At 49.5% G+C, this 22,089-nt stretch overlaps 1 protein-coding gene across 2 annotated transcripts in view; it reads left to right on the forward strand.

Moving 5' to 3' along the window:
- The first annotated feature begins 5,114 nt into the window (after window positions 1–5,114).
- Window positions 5,115–22,089, forward strand: part of CIB4 (calcium and integrin binding family member 4) — a 60,016-nt gene continuing 43,041 nt past the window's right edge. The window contains exons 1-3 of one of the 2 annotated variants that reach the window (XM_063595035.1): window positions 5,115–5,303; window positions 5,938–6,028; window positions 17,121–17,217. In XM_063595035.1, coding sequence (XP_063451105.1) covers window positions 5,258–5,303; window positions 5,938–6,028; window positions 17,121–17,217 — 234 coding nt within the window. In that variant the 5' untranslated portion in view covers window positions 5,115–5,257. The remainder of the gene's footprint in view (window positions 5,304–5,937; window positions 6,029–17,120; window positions 17,218–22,089) is intronic. The other variant, XM_003827068.5, reaches the window with a different exon arrangement.

A 22,089-nucleotide genomic window follows, 5' to 3' on the forward strand; every position in this document is an offset into this window, starting at 1 on the left:
CAAATAATATCCTACTGTATGGATATACTGCATTTCATTTAATCAGTAGATGGACATTTGGGCTGTTTCCACTTTGGGGCTATTATGAATAATGCTGCTATGAACACTCGTGTGAAGTTTTTGTGTGGACATTGTTTCCATGTCTCTTGAGGACATACTTGGGCGTGGAGTTGCTGGGTCCTACAGCAACTGCTTAAAACTGCAAGGAGCTGCCAAATTCTTTCCCAAAGCGGCCGCACCATCTGACATTCCCACCAGCAATGTATGAGGGTTTCGATTTCTCTGTATCTTCATCAGCACTTATTACTTGGTTGTTTTTTTTTTCCTGTTGTTGTTGTTTTGAGACAAGGTCTTGCTCTGTTGCCCAAGCTGGAGTGCAGTGGCACAATCTCAGCTCACTGCAACCTTTGCCTCCCGGGCTCAAGCGATCCTACCACCTCAGCCTCCCAAGTAGCTGGAGCTACAGGTGCGTGCCACCATGCCAGGGTAATCTTTGTATTTTTTGTAGAGACAGGGTTTCACTATGTTGCCCAGGCTGGTCTTGAACTCCTGGGCTCAAGAGACCCGCCTGTCTCAGCCTCCCAAAGTACTGGGATTACAGACATAAGCTGCCACGCCTGGCGCTTATTACTTGTTCTTTTGATTTTGACCATGCTGGTGGGTGTGAAGAGGTATCTCACTGTGCTTTTGATCTGCATCTCCCTGATGGCTACTGATGTTGAGCTTCTTTTTATATGCTCATTGGCCATTCATGTATCTTCTTACATGTCTATTCAAATCTTTTGCCCATTTTTAAGTTGGCTTATTTGGCCTTTTATTGTTGAATTGTGAGAATTTTTTATATATTCTGAATGCAAGTTTCTTTTCAACTCTTCTTGAATTCTAAGAGACAACTAAATCAGGGTCGGAGCCGGGGTTGTAGTTTTACCGGTCTGTAAAACTGTAAGTTGCAAGGTGACAGAAGCCTTGCAAAGAATACATTCTGTTCCACACAGAGGGTTCCTGCAGAGGTGGACCCTGGAGGGGAAGGATGTAGAACTGCCCTTCCCCAGAACCTCCGCCCTCCTCAACTATACCCCTTTCAAAATCTCTGCTGAAGAGGAGTTTAAGGGATGTAATGGGCTAGAGATGGATAGAGAGGCAGGTTAGTTAGTGTATCAAAGGCAGAATCATATGGAGGGAGGATTTCTCTCTCTCTTTTTTAAAGAACACTAGCTTTTATTTCTGGGACAAATGAGATGGTACATAAAAAAGCATTTTGAAATTATAAAGGAATATGCAAATGTAAAGTGATATTCTTATTGTTAGTATTGTTATTGTAGGAACCAATGAAAACCCTCTCTGTGATGAAATGACAGAGCCTGCGGGGGTGCAGGGAAGGCAGGGGTTGGGGAGTTAGGGGGATGAAAGATCAAGGAGAGAGAAGGGTAGCAGAGTTTGCAAACCTTGGGGGGGTGTGTGTGAGTGAGAGAGATAGAGAGAGATTGAGAGAGAGAGAAAGAGACACAGAGAGAGAGATTCATGATTTCTGGCATATTTCTTTACCACCTGTATAATTATTTACTTAATATTTTTGAATAGGTTCCTATTTCTTTTAATTAAACAGATATGTTTATAGAGGAAACTTTAGATCACAGTAATAAATGGTAAACCTGCATCATTTTCAATATGGAAGATACCTTTATATAAACAAATATAATGAAAACCAGTGTTATTAAATTCTCGCTGGATCCCGTGGTCATCTGGGCCTGTGCAACTGGCCCTGACTTCTTAGGCTGGTTCACTCGTCCCCGTCACTCAGGTCTCTGCTCCGGTGCTTCCATGACCACCAGCACCTCCATTGTCACACCGTCTCTCCCCCGTTCCCTGCTTTCCTTCTTCCGCAGCACGTATGGCTGTCTAAGGGATGTGGGTGCACATATGCGCGTCTGGATCCGTGAGGGCAGGACATCATCTGTCTCATTCACCTCTGTCGGCACTACCTCGCTCAATGAATAGTGGTTGAGTCAGTAGCTTAAAGCTCTGGGCTCCAGGGCAGCTCTCTCTTTTGTTTTTGTTTTCTTTTTAGCAAGTGTCAGCCAGGTGTCAAAGTCACAACCAGCCAGTGCCAAGCTGCCACTTGCACCTCGATGTGATGAGGAGCACTGAGGCTGGAGAAGGAAGTGGCTTTCTGGGTGTGATCCTGCAGATCATCTGGCTTCCCCAAGTTTCCTGCCCCATGCTTTGGGAATCCACAGACCCACATCCTGCCCACTTATCAGCTGACTGACCCAAGAGCATCACTTCACCTCACCAGCCTCCGCCTTCCCTAGAGCAAAGAAGCAAGGACACCCTACTGCCCTCAATGAGCTGCTTGAGCCTGAAGGTAGACAGTTTACATGCACACACCTGGCAGATAGAAGCTGCTTAATCAACGATGGTAGAAGCTCAAAGGGGTTAGCAGAAGATGGGGTTTGACCACTGGCTTAGCCTGCAAAAGTCCTACCCTTCCTTCCAGGCCTCTTTTTTTTTTTTTGAGATGGAATTTCACTCTTGTTGCCCAGGCTGGAGTGCAATGGCAAGATCTTGGCTCACTGCATCCTCTGCCTCCTGGGTTCAAGAGATTCTCCTGTCTCCGCCTCCTGAGTAGCTGGGATTACAGGTGCATGCCATCATGCCCGGCTAATTTTTGTATTTTTAGTAGAGATGGGGCTTCATCATATTGATCAGTCTGGTCTCGAACTCTTGACCTCAGGTGATCTGCCTGCCTCGGCCTCCAAAAATGCTGGGATTACAGGCATGAGCCACCATGCCCGGCCCAGGCCCAACTTTTAAAAGTAGTAATATAATTTACCCTTATTTTTGTTTGTTTTGAAACAGGGTCTCACTCTGTCACCCCGGCTGGAGTACAGAGGCACGATCTTGGCTCACTGCAACCTCCACCTCCTGGGTTCAAGCGATTCTCATACCTCAACCTCCCCAGTAGCTGGGACTACAGACACACGCCACCACACCTGGCTAATTTTTGTATTTTTAGTAGAGATGGGATTTTGCCATGTTAGCCAGGCTGGTAATTTACCCTTTATTGAGAACTCAATACATAGCAGGTATCTTGCTAAATAAGAGCTTCACATACACCCATCATTTTATTTTATGCCTGCAATACTTATGAAGTAGGGATTTATCATTCCCCTTTTACAGATGAGGAAACTGAGGCTTACAGTATTTTATGACTTGCTTGAGGTGATGCAGTAAGAAGAGATGCTGCCAGGCCTTTCAGATTTCAGAGCCCATGTTCTTAACCACCGCATGATAACAGCAACTTAAATGCCACCACCTACATGAAAGCTTGGTGCCCAGCAAGCCTTTCCTCTTCTAAACACTCGTAACTCTGTACTCTTCCCCGTCTGTGACATCTGCCTCCATCTGCTTTAGTGTGTGTATATATGTGTGTGTGTGTGTATGTGTGTGTGTGTGTGGTGAGCACACATTTCTTTTTTTTTTTTTTCTTACTCCCTTAAAAGAGCATGAAGAGCATACGTTCCTTGAGGGTTGAAGTCATGTTCAGTCCTCTCTCTCCCAGGGTCAAGCCAAGTCCCTGGCACACTGTGGATATTCTACCTGTGTCTGGTGAGCAGATGAAGGAATGAGGGCCCCGGGTTTCCTTCTGCCAGGCTCTATCCCCATGGAGGACAGTGAAAGAAAAAGCAGGCAGTTGCACTTCAGAGATATAAATAAGCTTCATCAGAGAATCACCAGGATGTTTACTCAGGAGAGCATAGGGAAGATGTGTTCTAGAACAAGGAGACCAGCCTTTCACGACAAAGGTGGGTGTGCAGACCCTCCTGGAGGCAGGGGAGGGAGTGATGGCTTCTGGAAGGCCCTCCTGGCCTGTGATGTTGATGCCTGTGCTGGACGTTGTCTCTGTCTGCCCATCCTCTTCCGCCCTGTTCTCTTCCCTGTAGGAGATCACAGAAAGAGGAGAGAGTGGGGCTGGGGTGGTGCTTCCAGGTGGGTGGTGCTGGGTCGGGTAGCAGCTCTTTGTTGTTGGGCTCAGGAGTCTGTGTTATCCAGTTATCCATGTGACTTCCCTACACCCTGAACACACCTTTGTGGAGAGTCCTTTTTTAAGACCCTTTTCACATGATCCTGATTTGATGGTGCCCTTTGTTCCTGCAGAGACCCTGACTGATGGGGTGGAACGCCCTTTTCTGTACTTTTTGGGCCACTCTCTGAGGTTGGATCTATGCTGATATATTTCGGTATCCCCATGCCTGGCACAGTCCTGGGGTTGTGGTTCCTTGTTTATTTTTTATTTTGATTTGTTAGAGACAAGGTCTTGCTCTGTCACCCAGGCTGAAGTGCAGTGGTATGATCATCGCTCACTGCAGCCATGAACTCCTGGGCTCAAGCGATCCTCCTGCCTCAGACTCCTGAGTAGCTGGGACTACAGGTGTGCTGGTGTGCACCTCAGCACCCGGCAGGTTGTAGGGTTTTTTTGTTTTTTTGAGACAGGGTCCTAGGCTGGAGTGCAGTGGTGCGATCTTGGCTCTCTGCAACCTCTACCTCCCAGGTTCAAGCGATTCTCCCATCGTAGCCTCTGGAGTCGCTGGGACTACAGGTCATGCCACCATGCCAGCTAATTTTTGTATTTTTTGGTAGAGACGGGGTTTCTGCACGTTGGCCAGGCTGGTAGCAAACGCCTCACCTCAAGTGATCCACCAGACTTGGCCTCCCAAAGTATTGGGATTAGAGGCGTGAGCCACCATGCCCAGCTAGGTTGTGGTTCAAATAACTAGCATTTATTGAGCACTTACTATGTTCCTGACATTATGCCCTGTATTCGTCAATCCTCACAACAATCCCATGATTATCATCCCCGCTTACAGATGAGGAAACTAAGACACACAGATATTGAAGAGCTTGTCCCAGGTTACAATGGGGCGGATCTGGGATTGGACCCCAGGCACTGTGACTCCTGAGCTGACAGTGTGACTCTCAGCCCTGTCTTTGGGCTGCCTTTCTGCTTGTTGTATGGGACTGATGCCTCTTAGCTTTGGGATTGAAAATAATTTGCTTCTTTGCTAACTCGGCAACTCAGGTGGAATGGGAATGAAAAGAATTTGTTTCTTTGCCAACTCAGTAACTCAGGTGGAATGGGCAGAAGGTGGAATGTAGGTCACCATGGCAACCAGATCAACGAGGTGCCCCAGCTGGCGAGTCCTTGAGGCTGAGGTTCTACTGCTGGCAGACAGAAAGGTGTGGTTGGCATGGGGCAATGCTTGAGGTACCAGATGCACTGGGAGGACCTGGAAGAGTACCAGGTGGGTAGATCGGGCTAGGGACTCTGGGCAGAGGTGGGAGCTTCCTAAAGCAGGTGGAATGAATGGGAAAATTCCTTCCTGATGCTCTAGCAGGGGTGTCCAATTTTTGGCTTCCCTGGGCCACATTGGAAGAAGAATTGTCTTGGGCCACACATAAAATACACTAACACTAATGCTTGCTGATGAGCTAAAAAAAAATCACGAAAAAATCTGATAATGTTTTAAGAAAGTTTACAAATATGTGTTGGGACCCCATTCAAAGCTGTCCTGGGCTGCATGTGGCCTGCAGGCCGTGGGTTGGACAAGCTTGCTCTAGAGTTTACCAGGCGGGGTAGCGGTGGTCCCTCTCTTTGCTAAATCTGCATCCATGTGGCCCAGATGAGATCTCTAAGGTTACCTTCCTCCATCTGTCTCCTGCTCCAGAGCCCAGAGTTTCACTCTTGTCTCTGATCTCCTCTCCACATCTGTGCCAAAGCCCTCCTTCCTAGGGCTGTAAGAGACTGGGGGGTAAGAAAGAGCACCATTTCCTCTCCTGCTGCCACCTCAGGCATCCACCTCAACCTGGGGTTCCCCCAGCTGTGCAGCAAAAGAATGGGCATTTCCTCCCCAGCCTCTGAATTGTGCCACTCCCCAGGGGCCACAGCAGGGATGAATGGAGTGGACACGTCGCTTCTCTGTGATTTGTTGCAGGCCCTGACCTTCCTGACCAGAAATGAAATTCTATGGTGAGTAGAGGCCCCGCCCCTCTTTCCTTCTCCCAGCTCCTCCCTCTGAGCTGGATTCTTGCCCTAATACAGCCTCACGCTGGTCCCTGAGTGTGGTCCCTGCTCAGAGCCACACAGCCCTGGAGATGGGGCTAGGACACGGCAGGCAGGGATGGGAGGGCCCAGGGGCCACGATCCGCAGAGCCCCACTGGAGCTGAATGAGACATCAGGCTTTAGGCTGCTAACTTTTTACTGGGATCCAAATTGAGGTTTCTTCAGAGGATCATGGAGCTGGACAGAACCTCTTTGGAATAATGAGGAGAACAAGGAAAGGACTTGGGGAACTTATGTCTGAAGCCCATTTTGGCTGTCCACTGGCTGGGTAAACTTGGATGCATGACTGAAGCCCAGACTTCCCTCTCCATCTCCCTCCCTCCCTCCCTCCCTCCCTCCCTCCCTCCCTCCCTCCCTCCCTCCCTCCCTCCCTCCCTCCCTCCCTCCCTCCCTGCCCTTTCTCCGGTGCCTGTGATGTGCTGGCCTCGTGGAGGCCCTGAGGGTGGGGTGGTGAGCAGCCCCGCTCCCTGTTGTCATGCGGACCCCTGTCCAGTGGGGAAGAAACTTCATTCAGCGTGGAGGTGGCCAAATACCCTTCTCGTGGGGCTGTGGGGAGAGTGAATAGTGTGAGAGGTGTGTGTGTGTTTGTGTGTTTGGGCCAAGCCAGGTGTCCAACAAAACCTGTTAGATGAATAAAGGAGCTCACCAAGACACTTTCAGGGGAAGGTGGGGGAAGGTTCCCTCTCATCATCTTTGCTTGGACTAACCCTCCCCATTCACCACATGGAAGCCGCATTTCCCACTCAGGGTCTGGGGGTGGCAGGTAACAACTTTGTCACAAGTGCAAGACTCTCCAGGCACAAATGAGGATGGGGGATGGCCAGGGCACGGGGAGCTAAGCAGGGGTTGTCACCCAGTGACATTGTTTCCCTTTTGAAAATAATATTCACTCACTTTTTTAAATATAGAAAAATATGACATAACTCCAAATGACCCATATCCTACTACCCATATAACCTCTATTGAAATTTTCTGAAAAGTATCACATGAATAAAAATAAAATGAAATCTAAAAAAAATCTGCTACCTGGCTAGAAAATTCAAAATTCAAATAATGGTTCTCAGTCATAAGTGGGAGTTGAACAATGAGAACACATGGACACAGGGAGGGGAACATCACACACTGGGGCCTGTTGGGGGGTGGGGGTCTAGGGTAGGGATAGCATGAAGAGAAATATCTAATGTAGATGACAGGTTGATGGGTGCAGCAAACCACCATGACATGTGTATACCTATGTAACAAACCTGCATGTTCTGCACATGTATCCCAGAACTTAAAATATAATTTAAAAAAAAAAAGAAAATTCAAATAGTGTAAAAGTTCTAAGTGAAAAGAAAATGTCTCCATTCTCTCCTCCCAGTCCTTTTCCCTCAAGGCCGCCTCTGCTCACTGTTGGTTTGTCTTACCATCTAGCCTCCTGGAAGAATTTTCCATACATAAGCCAACACATTTATCCTCCTTTTACCCCATTCACACAGTTGCATTTATCCCTTCATACTGTTCTGTACCTTTTTTTTTTTTTTTTAAGCTTTTGGGGTTTTTTTTTGAGACAGAGTCTTGCTCTGTCTCCCAGGCTAGAGTGCAGTGGTGCAATCTTGGCTCACTGCAACCTGTGCCTCCCTGGTTTAAATAATTCTCTTGCCTCAGCCTCCTGAGTAGCTGGGACTACAGGTGCCTGCCACCACGCCCGGCAAATTTTTGTATTTCTGTAGAGATAGGGTTTCGCCATGTTGGCCAGGCTGTTCTCAAACTCCTGACCTCCAGTGATCCTTCCACCTTGGCATCCCAAAGTGCTGGGATTACAGGGGTGAGCCACTGCACCCGGCCTACATTTTAGAACTTCGATGGGTAAGACAATGTTGTCCTTCAAAGGAGTTGCACCAGTTTATACTCTCAGCAAGGGGGCATGGCCATGCCTGCCCCTCTTTCTAACCCAGGGGCTTCAAATGGCATTCGTGGATCCACCCCTGGGGTTCCTCCTATATGCCAGGAGAGAGCATGGGGTGGTGGACGAGAGGAGTGAGAGGAGTATGGGAAGGGTTCAGGCTCTCTCTCGAACATCGATCCTCCATTTTCATTTGTTCTGCCTTGGCCTTCGGAGAAAGAGTTCCTTGGAAGCGAGCCATGCTTATGGACGCCTCCCTTCTGAACCTCCCACCCAGGCCCTGAGATGACCTCCTCCCAGATCCTGTTTCCAGTCTGTTTCCATCCCCGTGGAAGGTGCCTTTCCCCGGAGAAGAGCACAGTTTGGCTCCGCGTTGTGTTGGGGAGGTGGGTCCCGGTGAGTGCTGCCAGGGAAGGCTCCAGTTCACAGTTCACGGTTCATGGTTCAGTGCAAACTTCTCTAACAAGCAGTTCTTAAAGCTCTTTCTGTCCTGCCCCTTCTCTTGAGAGCCCCATTCCTGAGCATGAGGGGCCTGTGCCTGCCCCTGGGTAGCTCCTGCTCAGGAGGCTCCCACTCTCAAAGGCCGGCGTGCGTCAGCACTGGGGGTGGTGGGGTTGGGGACGACACTGCATAAGGAAGGCAGAGTAGAGGGCAAAGTATCCAAATCCTATTACTTGGACACCTTCAGATAAGACAGAGTGAGAAGCACTAGTGGGGCCGGGGACAGCAGTGCAGAAACTCTCAAATGGGAAGGTGATACCAGTGAGAGCCCTCTGCTGCTTTAAACCAAGGGGAGTCTCCAGACCCAGGAGACCACAGCCTGGGAAGCAGCTGAGAATGTGGAATAGCTGTCAAGAGCTTTGAAGAGTGGAAGAGGACCAGCAAAGGCAGGAGATGCTGAAATGTCCCAGTTCAAAATGAGAAGTACACCTTGACCCAGCCATTCCACTTGCATGAAGAGGACACAGGTGAAGTAAGTGCTGATTCATCCCTCCGTGGAAGACTGCCCTTAGAGAGGAGGGGAAGAGCTTTCTGTTCGATATAGAGCCATCTCCAAGGTATATGATTAAGTTAAGAAAGCAAAGTTCAGGGGGCTTCCAGTTACGTGGAGAATAGAGCATTTTCTTTGACCTCTGTTTACTAAAAGGAGAGTAAAGGAATTAAAAAAAAAAACAAAAAGAAGAAGAAAGAAACCCATAAGGACAAAGAGAACACAAGCAATGACAGCAGATGAGAGAGGTCAACAAAAATTTTACAAGTGCAAAGCAGATAGACCCATGACGCAGACTTAGCTAAATAGAAAGTTGAAAGAATTTTGCCTGCAGGGGTTGGATGATGGAATCGAGAACCCAGAAAGGCTCAGGAACCTCCAAATGCCAGGATGCAGGATCAGGTGAAAACAGAAAGGCAGATTGAAAGTCTTATGTGATTCCTTCTCTCTCCCTCTGCAATCCACAATCCACTTGGCACCCCTGCCCTGCCCCAGCGGAAGACAGGAGCTAACCATCTGGGGAGAGCTGGAGCCAGACAGGCCCCTGACTCAGGGCCACCAGCATGATGAAGAGCAGGGTGAGCTTCTGGTCAGCATTTTAGAGCCTCCCTGTAAGTAGAAATCAAAAGCTAAGGGACACCAGGTATTTGAGGAAAGAATAAAAAACAGCCTACACACACTAAGTCATGCCATCATGACATTTCAGACTGCCAGAGATGATGAGAAGATCCTGAGTGCTTCCATAGAGAGCAAAACAGACTACAGAGAATCAGGAATCAAAATAGCTTTGGACTTATGTTGGAAGACAGTGGCTAAACACATTCAACATTCTAAGGAAAAAATTTCAATCTAGAAATAAGTTCTAGCTAAGCCATTAATCAAGAGTCAGGGCAGGATAACAATACTTTTTGACATGCAAATTAAAAAAATCATGTCTTATGGACCTTTTCATAGGAAGCTTTTGGGAGATGTGCTTCATTAAAACTAGCGAGTAAACCAAGAAAAAAGAAGACCCAGGATCGGGGAAACAAAGGCTTTCAACCTAGAGGCAAAACGAATTACAAGGAAGATAGTGAAGGGAAGCTGAAGGATGACAGCAGGACAGTCGGCCTGGAAAGCAATCAGTCCAGATTAGAATTAGGGAGTCAGGGGTTCCAGGAGTGGTGTCTCTAAGAGACAAAATGAATCTATCTAGATACCATATTGAGAGGTACTTATTTCTGCAGAAAGTTTGGAGATGAAATAAAGATAGGCACACAAAAACCAAGGCAAAAAACTGAAAGTGATTATTAATTCTGGGAAAAACAAAAAGACTTGCAGGAAAGAAGTAATCATGTTGCACTAGGGAACTCAGCTTGAGCAATGTTTGAATAATGCATATACGATATATAATATTATTATAAACACTGAATATTCATTCAGGAAAATTGTTTTATATTGGGAGGTTGGGGAAAGGAAAAGAAGTATATATAGAGAAATAAATCCTCTTTTTTTCTACTAAGAGGTCACAAGATAATATCTATAGTGAAAACAACAGCAAAGGCAGTATTAGCACAGCATTTGGAAGTACCATGTAAATATTAAGCAAAAACAAAGTGAAATAGCAAAATGCTTGCAAACTGCCGCCTTTGGAGAGCAGGGTTAGAGAGGTGGTGTGGGGTACGGAGTATTAGTAACTTTGATTGTAAGCTTCACAGTATCACAGTACTATTTGCATTTTTAATCTATTTAGCTGCATTACTTTGGCAAACAAGACCAGTACATACAGGCTGCTACTGCTCTTGTGAAATAAAGGGCTGTTCATACATGCATACACAGAGGAGAATATCCCTGGAGGCAGACACAGAAACTGATAATAGGTTATCTTCTTGGTGGGGCCCTGGGGAGTGGAATATGTTAGGGTTGGTGTGGGCTTGCTGTCTGTAAAGTGAGGGGACAGCTGTGATGTGGATGCCCAGCTTCTCTGGCTCAGGGAGCAGAAGGCATGTGATACTCAGGGAGAAAGTGGCCATCCTGGGCTACCAAGGCCAAGTTGAGCCAGACGAAGCCCTGGTCACTTTTGAATGATTTTCCACTGTGGCCTCTGACAATGCCTTGTGATTTTCCTATCAGTGTCATGGAGAAATGTGGCCCAGATGGCAGTACAGTTGGATGGACTTAGCCAGTTAAAAAAGTATTCAAGAGACCGATAGGTAGAAGTAAAAGTAACCTTTGCAGGGAGGCTGGCTCTGTCCAATATTTTCCCACCTTTTAATCTGTGACTTGCATAAGGACACAAAGGCCTGGTCACCAGACCTGGTGCAGATGGCACCTCCTGGGGGCTGGTGGGGGGAGACCTCATGTTCTAGACTTGTCTTGGAGCCAGCACCTTCCCAGTCCAGGGCTGCTTTGGTTTGGCCCTCCAAGAAGAGGTCTGTTCACTCTAAGTTTCCAGCCTATGAGACTTTCCTTTCACATGTTTTTGATCTCAGCAAAAGCAAGGTCCCTTTCCACCCTAGCATCGGGGCAGTATTGTCTGACTCTGTTTGAATTGGTTGTCCCAGAAGAAGCCTTTTCCCGAGATGCTTCTTCTGGGCCCAGGCCCTTCCGGCGGTGACTGCAGACCGTGCAGACCCTGCAGACCCAAAGAGGGCCCATGTGGCTTCCTGGGCAAGGCACAGCCTGACTCCAAGCCCAGACCTCTATGTCTCAGGCGCAGGTCAGCCTGGCTCAGCCCGAGCTCTTCGGACTACTCTGCATTGCCTGGGATGGTTCCTGACACTCTCTTGGGTGGGGTGGGGTCTGGTTTAGGAGCCTGAAGCTTTGCTTCCAGCCTCTGCTCAGGCTGACCCAGCCATGGGGCCTTTCTTCCTAGAACCTCTGGAGGTTCCAACACTTTGTAGACTCCATGGCCCTGTCCTGGCCATTAACGGGCACCTCAAGGCTGCAGGTGGAGTGGTTACAGGTTTATTTCCTGGAAGCCAAAGACCTGGGTTTGAGGCTCAGCTCTGCCACTTAGTAGCTGTGCAAACACGGGGGAGTGTCTTACTCTCCCTGAGCATCAGTTTCCATCCTTATAAAATAGTTGAGGGAAATAGAACCTAATCTCACAAGGTTGTTATTAGGACAACCAGAAGATCAAATCTGTCATTGTTAGAGCAATACCTGGCACATGGGTCAGCACCGATTATGTGGCTGCTGTTACTATCACGGTATTATTATCCCTACTTTTTGCAAATGAGGAAATCAGCTCAAAGAAATGAAGTAATTTCCTCAAGCCCACACAGATTGCAAGTAGCAGATCAGGGAACTAAAAGCCACATTTTCAGGCTAAAGAAGGACCATTTAGAAAATATCTACTATCTGCAGTCAGTACTGTAGAGCAAAGGACTATTGACCCCGTGGGGTGGGGGTGAAGCCAGAAAGCTGGGACTTGAGGAGTGGGAATTCGGGTTTGTCATGTTCTTGATCTCTCTGGGGCAGTAGAAATACTGAGAAGCTTGTAGAACCTGTAGGTGCCTCGGGCTCTATCCTGGCCTTGAATGAGAACTTCAAGGTGGGGGGAGGGCAGATCCTTTTACAAACTCCCTACATGATTCTTACGTGGGACCCCGTTGAGAACTACTAAGCTAGAGGGTCTCAGAGGCAAGGGGGTAAATGGGATGCCAGAGAGAGGCACGAAAGCCTAGAGTCATAGGATGCCTAAACTGGAGGGAGCTGGGGGGATGCTGGGACTCTAATTTCACAGAAGGGAAACTGAGGCCCGAGAGGGGACTTGGCGAGTCCAAGGTCTCACGGACAGTCAGCAGCAGAGTGACCTCCACCCGTCTTAGGGCCAGCCCCTGAGCCCGCAGACAGCCCCTCCTGCCTCTCTGGGCTGTGTGGAAGGGAGCCATGGCCCAGGCTGCTGGATTGCTGGCAGGCTGAATGTGTGAGTTTTTCAAATGGCTTTGACTTTTGAGTCCATTAGTGATTAATTCAGGGTTCCATTTAGAGCCAGCTGATCCATATTTGGAGGAGGAGAACATTTTATGGCAGCCGAGATGCAGCCACGATTCATCTATGGGCAGCCCGCCCACTCTGCAGCCTGGGAAGGCACCAACTCCAGGCAGGCACCCCACCAGCACCCTCCCCCAGAGGACTCTCCAGGGGGGTGACTCGAGTCTCTCACCTGGAAGAAGGGTGGGCCCTTTAGGGGTGGGCAGCACAGCCCGAAGAACTTGGTTTAGGGTTCAGCCCTCCACTCCGTCTCTTCCCAGCTGTATAACCTTAGATACAACACTTAAACTCTTGGAGCCTCGGTTTACCCATCTGTAGAAATGATGGCCCCTCCACTTCTCCCACAGAGAGTTGTTGGGAAAATTCAGTGAGATGATGTGTGTGAGTGCACCCGGCACAGAGGCTTTGTCATGAGAGGGTGGCAAGGGCTGGTGAGTTTCTTTTCTGCCCCTCAGCAGCCCCTGATGCCTCCTGGGGAACGAGCTTTGGTGTTTGTATCTCTGGCTTTAACATTTACCACTGTGTGACCTTAGGTAGACTATTTTACCTACTTGACTTTCAGTTTCCTTATCTGTAAAAGAAACAATGGTCCCTTCCTTGCACGACTGGCATGAAACATGCAGAATGTCCGTGAGAGTTGGCTACACAGAGCAGGCACTCCCAGTGGTGCCCGTGGTGGGGGCAGGAGCCCGAGCTCACTTGTGCGTTGCCTTAGGGATTTTAAAAAAAACCAAAACATTAATTTTTGTTGAAAATTGCTCTTATTGAAAGCGGGTCTGTTCTCTATCACCTCAAGCCAGCAATTCTAACTATGACAGTGACAAAATGCTCCTTTTGACTGGAGCCGGCCACTCCCACTGCCCTTAACCCTTTCTTTCTTTTTTTTTTTTTTTTGAGATGGAGTCTCACTCTGTCGCCCAGGCTGGCATGCAATGGCGCAATCTCAACTCACTGGAAGTCTACCTCCCGAGTTCAAGCGATTCTCCTGCCTCAGCCTCTGGAGTAGCTAGGATTATGGATGCGCGCCACCATGCTAGGCTAATTTTTTATATTTTTGGTAGAGATGGGGTTTCACCATGTTGGCCAGGCTGCTCTCGAACTCCTGACCTCCAGTGATCCACCTGCCTCAGCCTTCCATAGTGCTGGGATTACAGGCAGGAGCCACTGCGCCCGGCCTACCCCTCACCCCTTGTAGGCCACTGGACACTTCAGCAGTGATGGCTTTTCTTCCTCCTTGTTGACCTGTGGTTCCCAGCACCCACCCCAGTACTTTCCTGGAGAATCTCTCCCCCAACCCGTTCCACACTCTGCTTTCTGCTCCCTCCCAAACGTGTGCAGTCTCTAGACCCTAGTGACAGCTCAGGCCTCTTCCGTGGCCAAGGCGGCAGTCATGGTGCTCTCCATGAACACCACACGCCACTCCAGCTCCCATCTGTCAGGCCCTAGCCTGGATCTGCACAATGCCACTGGAAGGAGGCTGACTCTCCATCGGACAGAGTCAGGATATGAACCTGGGCCTGCGTGCTCAGAGAGGTCCGGCAGTTTGCCTTGGGTCTCGTAGCTAGAGGTAGAGAAATAGGATCCGGATAGATCCAGATAGATCTGTGAGCAACCCGGTGGGAAGCAGGTGGCACACTCAGCAGGATCTTTGAAGGTGCTTTGCAGTGAAGGGACTGTTCAGAAGGAGGCCCAGGGAAGCACCCAGGGGCCAGCCCTGACTGCCCCAGGCCTGAGGTGATAGCTGAGAGCTGGAGCTGCAGAAGCTGGCTGCTAGCCCAAGACAGCGGGAACACAGACACTGCAGAGTCGTGTGGGGCTGGGAGGGAGAGGAGGATAAATCCCCACCCATCCCTCATACCTCCAGTCCTCCTGGAGCTTCCCTTAAGCCAGAGGGCAAGGGAGGTGGGAACACTGTCAGTAGAGATCAGCCTCCCAGGGCACAGAGTGCAGTGGGCACACAGAATCCCAGCATAGTTTCTTTCCACTCTCCCAGGGCTGGGAGCTGAAGGATGTTTTTCTAGTCAGTGAGATGTGAAACAGTGAGTGGCTGGCAGGGTGTGAGGCCTCCACCTACCATCGTCAGGGCTGTGGGAGAGCCTCCTGCTTCCTGCTCTACCTCTGAGTCTCCACTCCTAAAATCACCCTCCAAATTCTTCACCTAGTTTTTGTTGTTTATTGAGACGGGGTCTTGCTCTGTCGCCCAGGCTGGAGTGCAGTAGTGCGGTCAGGAGGTAGCTGCAGCCTCAACCTCCTGGGATCCAGTGATCCTCCCACTTCAGCCTCCTGAATAGCTAGACTACAGGTGCATGCCAGTATGCCTGGCTAATTTTCATTTTTTTTGTAGAGATGGGGTCTCCCTGTATTGCCTAGGGTGGTATCAAACTCTTGGGCTCAAGCGATTCTCCTGCCTCAGCCTCCTGAAGGGCTGGGATTACTGGTATGAGCCGCCGCACCCGGTCTTCACTTAGTTACATGTCCCTAAATTCCACCAATCAGAGCCTCATTTGAGTCAACAAACCACATACCCTGGAATGTCAATAGGGGACTGTTAGTCACTCACTCCTGCATACAGACTCCTTTCATGGGATTGCTGGCCTCTCAGGAGAGTAGAGGTTTGATGGAAGACAGGAGAGGAACAGGAAAGGACTAAAGGAGGGAGGGGTAATTTTGGAGCATGGAGGGGACCATGAAGAGAGGGGAGAGCAGGTCTGGGTCAGGGTGGTGGGTTCCCACTCTCACAGTCTAGGTGTGGGTTGTGCACAGCCCAGGGGCACAGGGGCACCTGGAGTATAGGAGAGAAACACAGAGAGAGGGCAGGCTGGGTGTCCCCTCTGAGGCTCCGGGTAACACAAACACTCTCACCTACCAAACACTGCGCTGATGTTTCATACACCTCCCCTCATTTAATCCTCATGAGTGTGTGGGGGGGACTTATTACCCCACTGCAAAGAGGAGCAGACTGAGGCTCAGGTGGATTCAGAACCTTGCTCGACATCTCAGAACTATTAAGTGGCAGAGTCAGGATTTGAATGTAGATCTGTCTGGCTCTAGAGACAGTGTTTTCAACCAGCCTGTAGTGACCCCACCACCCGCCATCCACCATTTATACATAAACACACATACCCTTCAGCCTCCTTCACACTGAACCCCCGCCACAGCCCTCCAAGAGAGATATCATTCTTGTCCCTTATCCAGATGATGAAACTAAAGTTCAGAAATGTCAAGTGAGTTGCCCGAGGTCACACAGCCCTGCCACAGCAGTTCAGGTTCTGGGATCCAGGCCTCCTGGGCCCCAGGGCACCACTGTCTCACCTCCACTGGCTGCCTTGGTTGCTGGACCTGTAGGCCTAAGAGCTTGCTGGTGGACAGGGACCCAGGTTCAGGATAGGGTGAGGGAGACAGGGAATGAGGGCTCATCCTCTCTTAGCCTGAGGCAGAGCTCCCTCCCGCCCTCTTACTCTCAGGGGTCACACGGCCATTTCACCCTCTGCCTGTAGCTTATAAGCAAAATCCTCTTGACTGGGATGGGATCCTATAGACAAGAGACATCGCTGACAGGGATGATTAGGAAGACCAGTCAGTCCACGATCTGCTGCAACCAAGTTTGCTGTCAAGTGGCCTAGCAAGGCTGGTGGTTTGCTGGCTGCAGGCAGCCGGGCTCTAATCCCGGCTCACTCAGACCCACGAAGTGACCTCTTTTCTTGGGTTGAGGATGGAAATTGGCAGATGGCCAGAGGTGGGGACCCTGGCTTCCCCAAGGTCCTACTGGCTTCCCCATCCGTAACCGAGGGACTGGACATAAGCCCCTTCAGTTCTGACATTCTATGATGAACCGTCGTAGAGTGTGCTGCTCGCTACAGGGCATATTCGCCTAACTTTCCTCTCACCTGGCTCATCTCTGCATCCTCTATGGTGTGCCTGGCACACTGGAGGGTCCAGGGATGTTTCTAGAAGACATATTTATTACTGCGCTTTATTATTATTGATTACTGCCTTTTCTGTGTCAGCCAACCCCAAGTCTCCTTCCTCAAAGAGACACCCCCACCCCTTGCAGCAGAAGACAGGCTTGCTGGCCTCCTTTCCCCGGCCACACAGTGCTGGCCTCCTTTCCCCGGCCACACGGCCTTCATGTCTCTCTTCTCAGCATCCATGACACCTTCCTGAAGCTCTGCCCTCCTGGGAAGTACTACAAGGAGGCGACGCTCACCATGGACCAGGTCAGCTCCCTGCCAGCTCTGCGGGTGAGTCCAGGATGGTGGGTGGGGCAAGGGCAGCATCAGTGGGACCTGCTGATGGGCTGATGCGTGCTGGGAGGGTTGGGGTGAGGTGGGCACTCCGTGCTGTGGGATGGTCACCTCACTCCAAGGGGCTCCTGATCCTCCAGGCAGAGGAGCGCAAGGACATGGCTCCCAAACACTTCCTGCATGCATCTGGCCTCCCTCCATCCTCACCTCGGTCCTAGAGCAGGACCCTGTGATAACAGTCACTACTTCTCAGGTGGGGCCAGGGGCAGACGGGGCATGAGACCTGCTCCAGGCCTTACCGTGGGAGGTGGCGGCCCCATCTGGAGGTGCTCACTGGTCCTGCTGCTCAGCCTCCGAGGCCAGCCCGTGGGTCTTTAGATGGGCTTCAGCTTGCAGTCCACCCCATGCTGTTTGCTCGTTCCTTACTTAACCCTCACCCCAGTGACCCCACACCAGCCAGTTTCCTCTGCTGTCTGTTGTGCCCCAAACTAGGGCAAGTGACCCTAGGCCAGGATCCCCTGCAGGACCATTAGGCCTTGAGGAAGCCAGGGCGCCACCCTAGCCATCGGCCGAGTCCCTCAGCCCTTCTCTTCTCCTCAGGCTGCCTCAATGGACTGGGGCTTTTCTAGAGGGACTGAGAATTTTCTCAGGTTCTTCTCTGAGAAGCCAGGAGGAGCAGGGCTCGGGGCCCAGAGACTGCCCTCCCAACCTGCCTTCTTCCCAGCTCCAGGAGTGGCTGCAGGAAAGAAGGGTGCTTGCATTTCTGCTCTTGCAATCCTTTCTCTCCTCAACTCGCCCTCAATTCAGCCAACGCTGCCTGGGCTGGAGGCTCCTGTTACACAGACGGCTGGTTGAATGCTCATTCCCTCCCAGTTTCCACAACTTTTCCTGGGCTGAATCTCACCTTCCAAGCACCCAGAACACACTCCCACCCCCCACAAACACACACCCTTTCTATGGGTGGGTCCTTGGCAAACCTTCCCTGGTCTTGGTTTCCTCACCTGTAAAATGGGTAGAGCAGTGGGGGGCAGCTGGGAGTGACCATGTGCACTCTAAGACTCCTGGCGCCACAGGCAGTGCTAGCCTGAGCTGTCCCTGCTCCCCCCACCTCCCAATCCTTTAGGGACAATTATCTGAGCCTTTATCCCTGTTATGAAGAGGCCCTGCCCTTCCCCCAGGGCAGCCTGGAAGAGCCTAGAGGCACACAATAAAGGACTCCAAAATCACTCCTGAGATTTTAATTAAAATTTGTGCGTTGCATTGAGAGGAAACGTCACGTTAACAAATCATGGCTACGTCAGGCTTCTCTATTTTTCATTCGGTTCTTGGCAGAATAATGACTTCGGTTTGTCATTGTTCAATGAGAGCCCATCTTCATTTCTGTTTGGAACAAACTGGGCTCTGAGAACTGTGGCCACCACTTGGAAGAGGCCTGGGGACACCAGGGAGGAGGAGGCTGGCTCCTGAGGAAGGGACATGGAGGGGGCACAGACATGTCATTCAAGCCACGGCTGCACGGCCCCTCCTAAGTGACAGGCCTATCTGTAGGGCAGACAGAGACAGAGGAAAATGCACAAAGCTGGGTCTTGAAATAGAGGCAGGAGTGGAGAAGACAAAATAATGAGAAAGGGTGAGGGGTGGGTAGGTGGGTGGCGGTAGCTGGGAGAAGCTGGGATTCTGGAGGGGAAAGAAATAGAAACCTGAGAAAGGTGAGTGAATCGGAGACTGTGAATGTGACAGAAACAAAATGGGGAGGCGGTCTTCCTGGCACCCCCCACTTCCTGGCCTCACCCTCACACAGTCACACCCCACGTGTACACGTGCATGGGCTCCACCACACGTGGGTGGGACTTCTCTCAAACCCAGGCCATCCACTAAGGGACCCGGGGCCAGGGCCAGCCAGAGAGGCAGGGCTGATGGGAAGCTTCTGCCGTCCCCTGGGTGGGTGCAGGGTCACTGGTCAGTCCCAGACTCTCTGAATGCTACGACTGGAAAGAAACTTAGAGACCACCCAGTCTAGTCACTGTCAACTGCTCCTCACCCTGATTTTATTAATGGGGAAACTGAGGTCCCAAGAGGGAAACAACTTCCAAGGGGCCACATGATGGAAGAGTCTGGACTAGTTCCTGCTCTGGGGGAGTCAGCCTGAACTCTGGCCCAGGCAGAGCCTCCTATTCTAATCAAGGCTTGGCTGAGCAGTGACCATGTGCCTGGGTCTTCCAGGTGCCACAGAGGGCCCAAGGGGAGCCGAACTGGAGGGGTGGCATAGAGGGTGTTGGTGACCCACGGCCTCAACACATCCTTCTCCAGCAATAGCCTTGTCTCAGTAGGGCCTGGAGTCTCTGTTTGGCCCCCAAAGGAGTAAGCACTGGACTAAGATCAGGAGGGCTGAGTCTGGGCCTGGAGCTATCACACTCCTTGCATGTTATATGCCCCCATCTATAAACCAATATGAACACCTTGTGCTGGGTAAGGGACCCGGTGGAGGTGAGCCATTGTCCTCTGCACTATCTTTTATGCTTCCCCTGTTCCTCTCTTCCATGTCATGGGTGAGGAGCCTGTTGGGGTTAGGGGTGGGGTGCAACAAGGCTTGAGAAGACCTGGGATGGGGCAGGTGGGGTGAGGCCTACTCTTCCCAGCAGATAGGCTAGGTGCACAGGCCGGGGCTGGGATGCTTCACCTTTTCTGGAGTCTCAGACCCCCTCTTCCCCCCGAACTTGCTCACTGGAGAGCAGCTGGGAAGTGGAGTCTTGGCCACATGATTTTAATTTTACTTTTCTGATTTAATCTTAAATGGTCATGATTTTATTCTATTATACAAATAAGAGCCAGCTCATTGTAGAAAAACTAGAGAACACAGAAAAACAAAAAAAAAGATTAAAATGATATATTAGTCTACCTCAAGGGATGACTGCCACAATCATTTTGGCTTATTTCCTTCCAGACTTTTTTCTATGCAGATATATACATGTTGATTTGGATCCCATTGATTTTTTTTTTTTTTTTTTTTGTATGTTTTTTTTTTTCTACTTGGGTTTCTTTCTTGCTTTTCCATCTGGTCTCTAACAGCCAGAACCGTCTTGTGAACTGAAGACCCTGAGCCATTGCCCCACCTAGAGAACTAGGGATAGGGCACCAGGCCAGGCATGAAAGAACTAGGTTTGGATTCACTTGCTAGCCACATGATCTTCGGCAAGTGACATCACAAGAGGAATGACTGGAGTGGGGAGAAGCAAAGGGGCAAATAGACTTCAGCTAACTATACTACAAGGCTACAGTAACCAAAACAGCATGGTAAAGGTACAAAAACAGACATGTAGACCAATGGAACAGAATAAAGAACCCAGAAATAAGGCCACACACCTACAACCATCTGATCTTTGACACACAACAAAAATGAGCAATGGGGAAAGAATTCCCTATTCAATAAATGATGCTGGGAGAACTGGCTAGCCATATGCAGAAAATGGAAATCAGATCCCTTCCTTATACCTTATACAAAAATTAACTCAAGATAGATTAAAGATTTAAATGTAAAACCCCAAACCATAAAAACCCTAGAAGAAAATCTAGTCAATGCCGTTTAGGGCATATGCATGGGCAGAGATTTCATGATGAAATTGCCAAAAGCAATTGCAACAAAAGCAAAAATTGATAAATGGGATCTAATTAAACTAAAGAGCTTCTGCACAGCAAACAAAACTGTCTGTGCAAGTCCGGGTGGGAAGCAGTGGGGGGGTGGAGCCTGTTTTCCACAGGTGGGCACAGTGGCTCACGCCTGTAATCCCAGCACTTTGGGAGGCCGAGGCGGGTGGATCACCTGAGGTTGGGAGTTCGAGACCAGCCTGATTAACATGGAGAAACCCCGTCTCTACTAAAAATACAAAATTAGCCGGGCATGGTGGCACATGCCTGTAATCCCAGCTATTTGGGAGGCGGAGGCAGGAGAATCGCTTGAACCCAGAAGGCAGAGGTTGCGGTGAGCCGAGATTGCGCCATTGCACTCCAGCCTGGGCAACAAGGGTGAAACTCCATCTCAAAAAAAAAAAAAATAAATAAAAGGCTGTCCTTAGGAAAGGCCTCGCTCTAGGTGGTTCCAGACATAGGTTCAGGTACAAGCACATGCAGGTTTCTCCACAATACAAGTAAACACTCCCTAACTGCCAGCGCTATGCACAGAGGGAATGCCCTTTCTGTCACTGACGGGTGTTCTAGCATCCTTCGGTCTCAAAGAGAGATTGGACCGATGATCTGGTGCCCTCCTCACTCTCTGAGTCTGTGGTTCTGGCCCTAGGACTTGGTCTTACTCTCTTTTGTGGTGTGCCATCTACCACAGTATGTCCCAGACTTACAAAAAAATTTGTGGGTACATAGTAGGTGTATATATTTATGGGGTACATGAGATGTTGTGATGCAATGCGAAATAAGCACATCGTGAAGAATGGGGCATCCATCCCCTCAAGCATTTATCCTTTGAGTTACAAATAATCCAATTACCCTCTAAGTTATTTCCAAATATACAATTACTATTGACTATAATACCTATATAAAAAAAATATATATATATACATCATAATACCTTGTTGTGCTATCCAATAGTAGGTCTTATTCATTTTTTCTATTTTTTTTGTGTGTACCCATTAACCATCCCTGCCTGCCCCGCCCCCCACCCTCCCACTAGCCTTCCCAGCCTGGTCCCAGACTTTTTATTCAAAAACAAAATCTTTTTTTGAGGCAGGACTAGAGATGCCAACTTTCAGGTTTGCCAAGTAAGGACATTAAAAAAAATATGTCATCCACTGTCAGTGACCATCATTTTATTTTAAAGAAATATTAATTTTAAAACAAAAATGTAAGAAGCCTCGAGTG

This window comes from Pan paniscus, chromosome 12 (assembly GCF_029289425.2).
Source record: "Pan paniscus chromosome 12, NHGRI_mPanPan1-v2.0_pri, whole genome shotgun sequence".
NCBI lineage: Eukaryota > Metazoa > Chordata > Mammalia > Primates > Hominidae > Pan > Pan paniscus.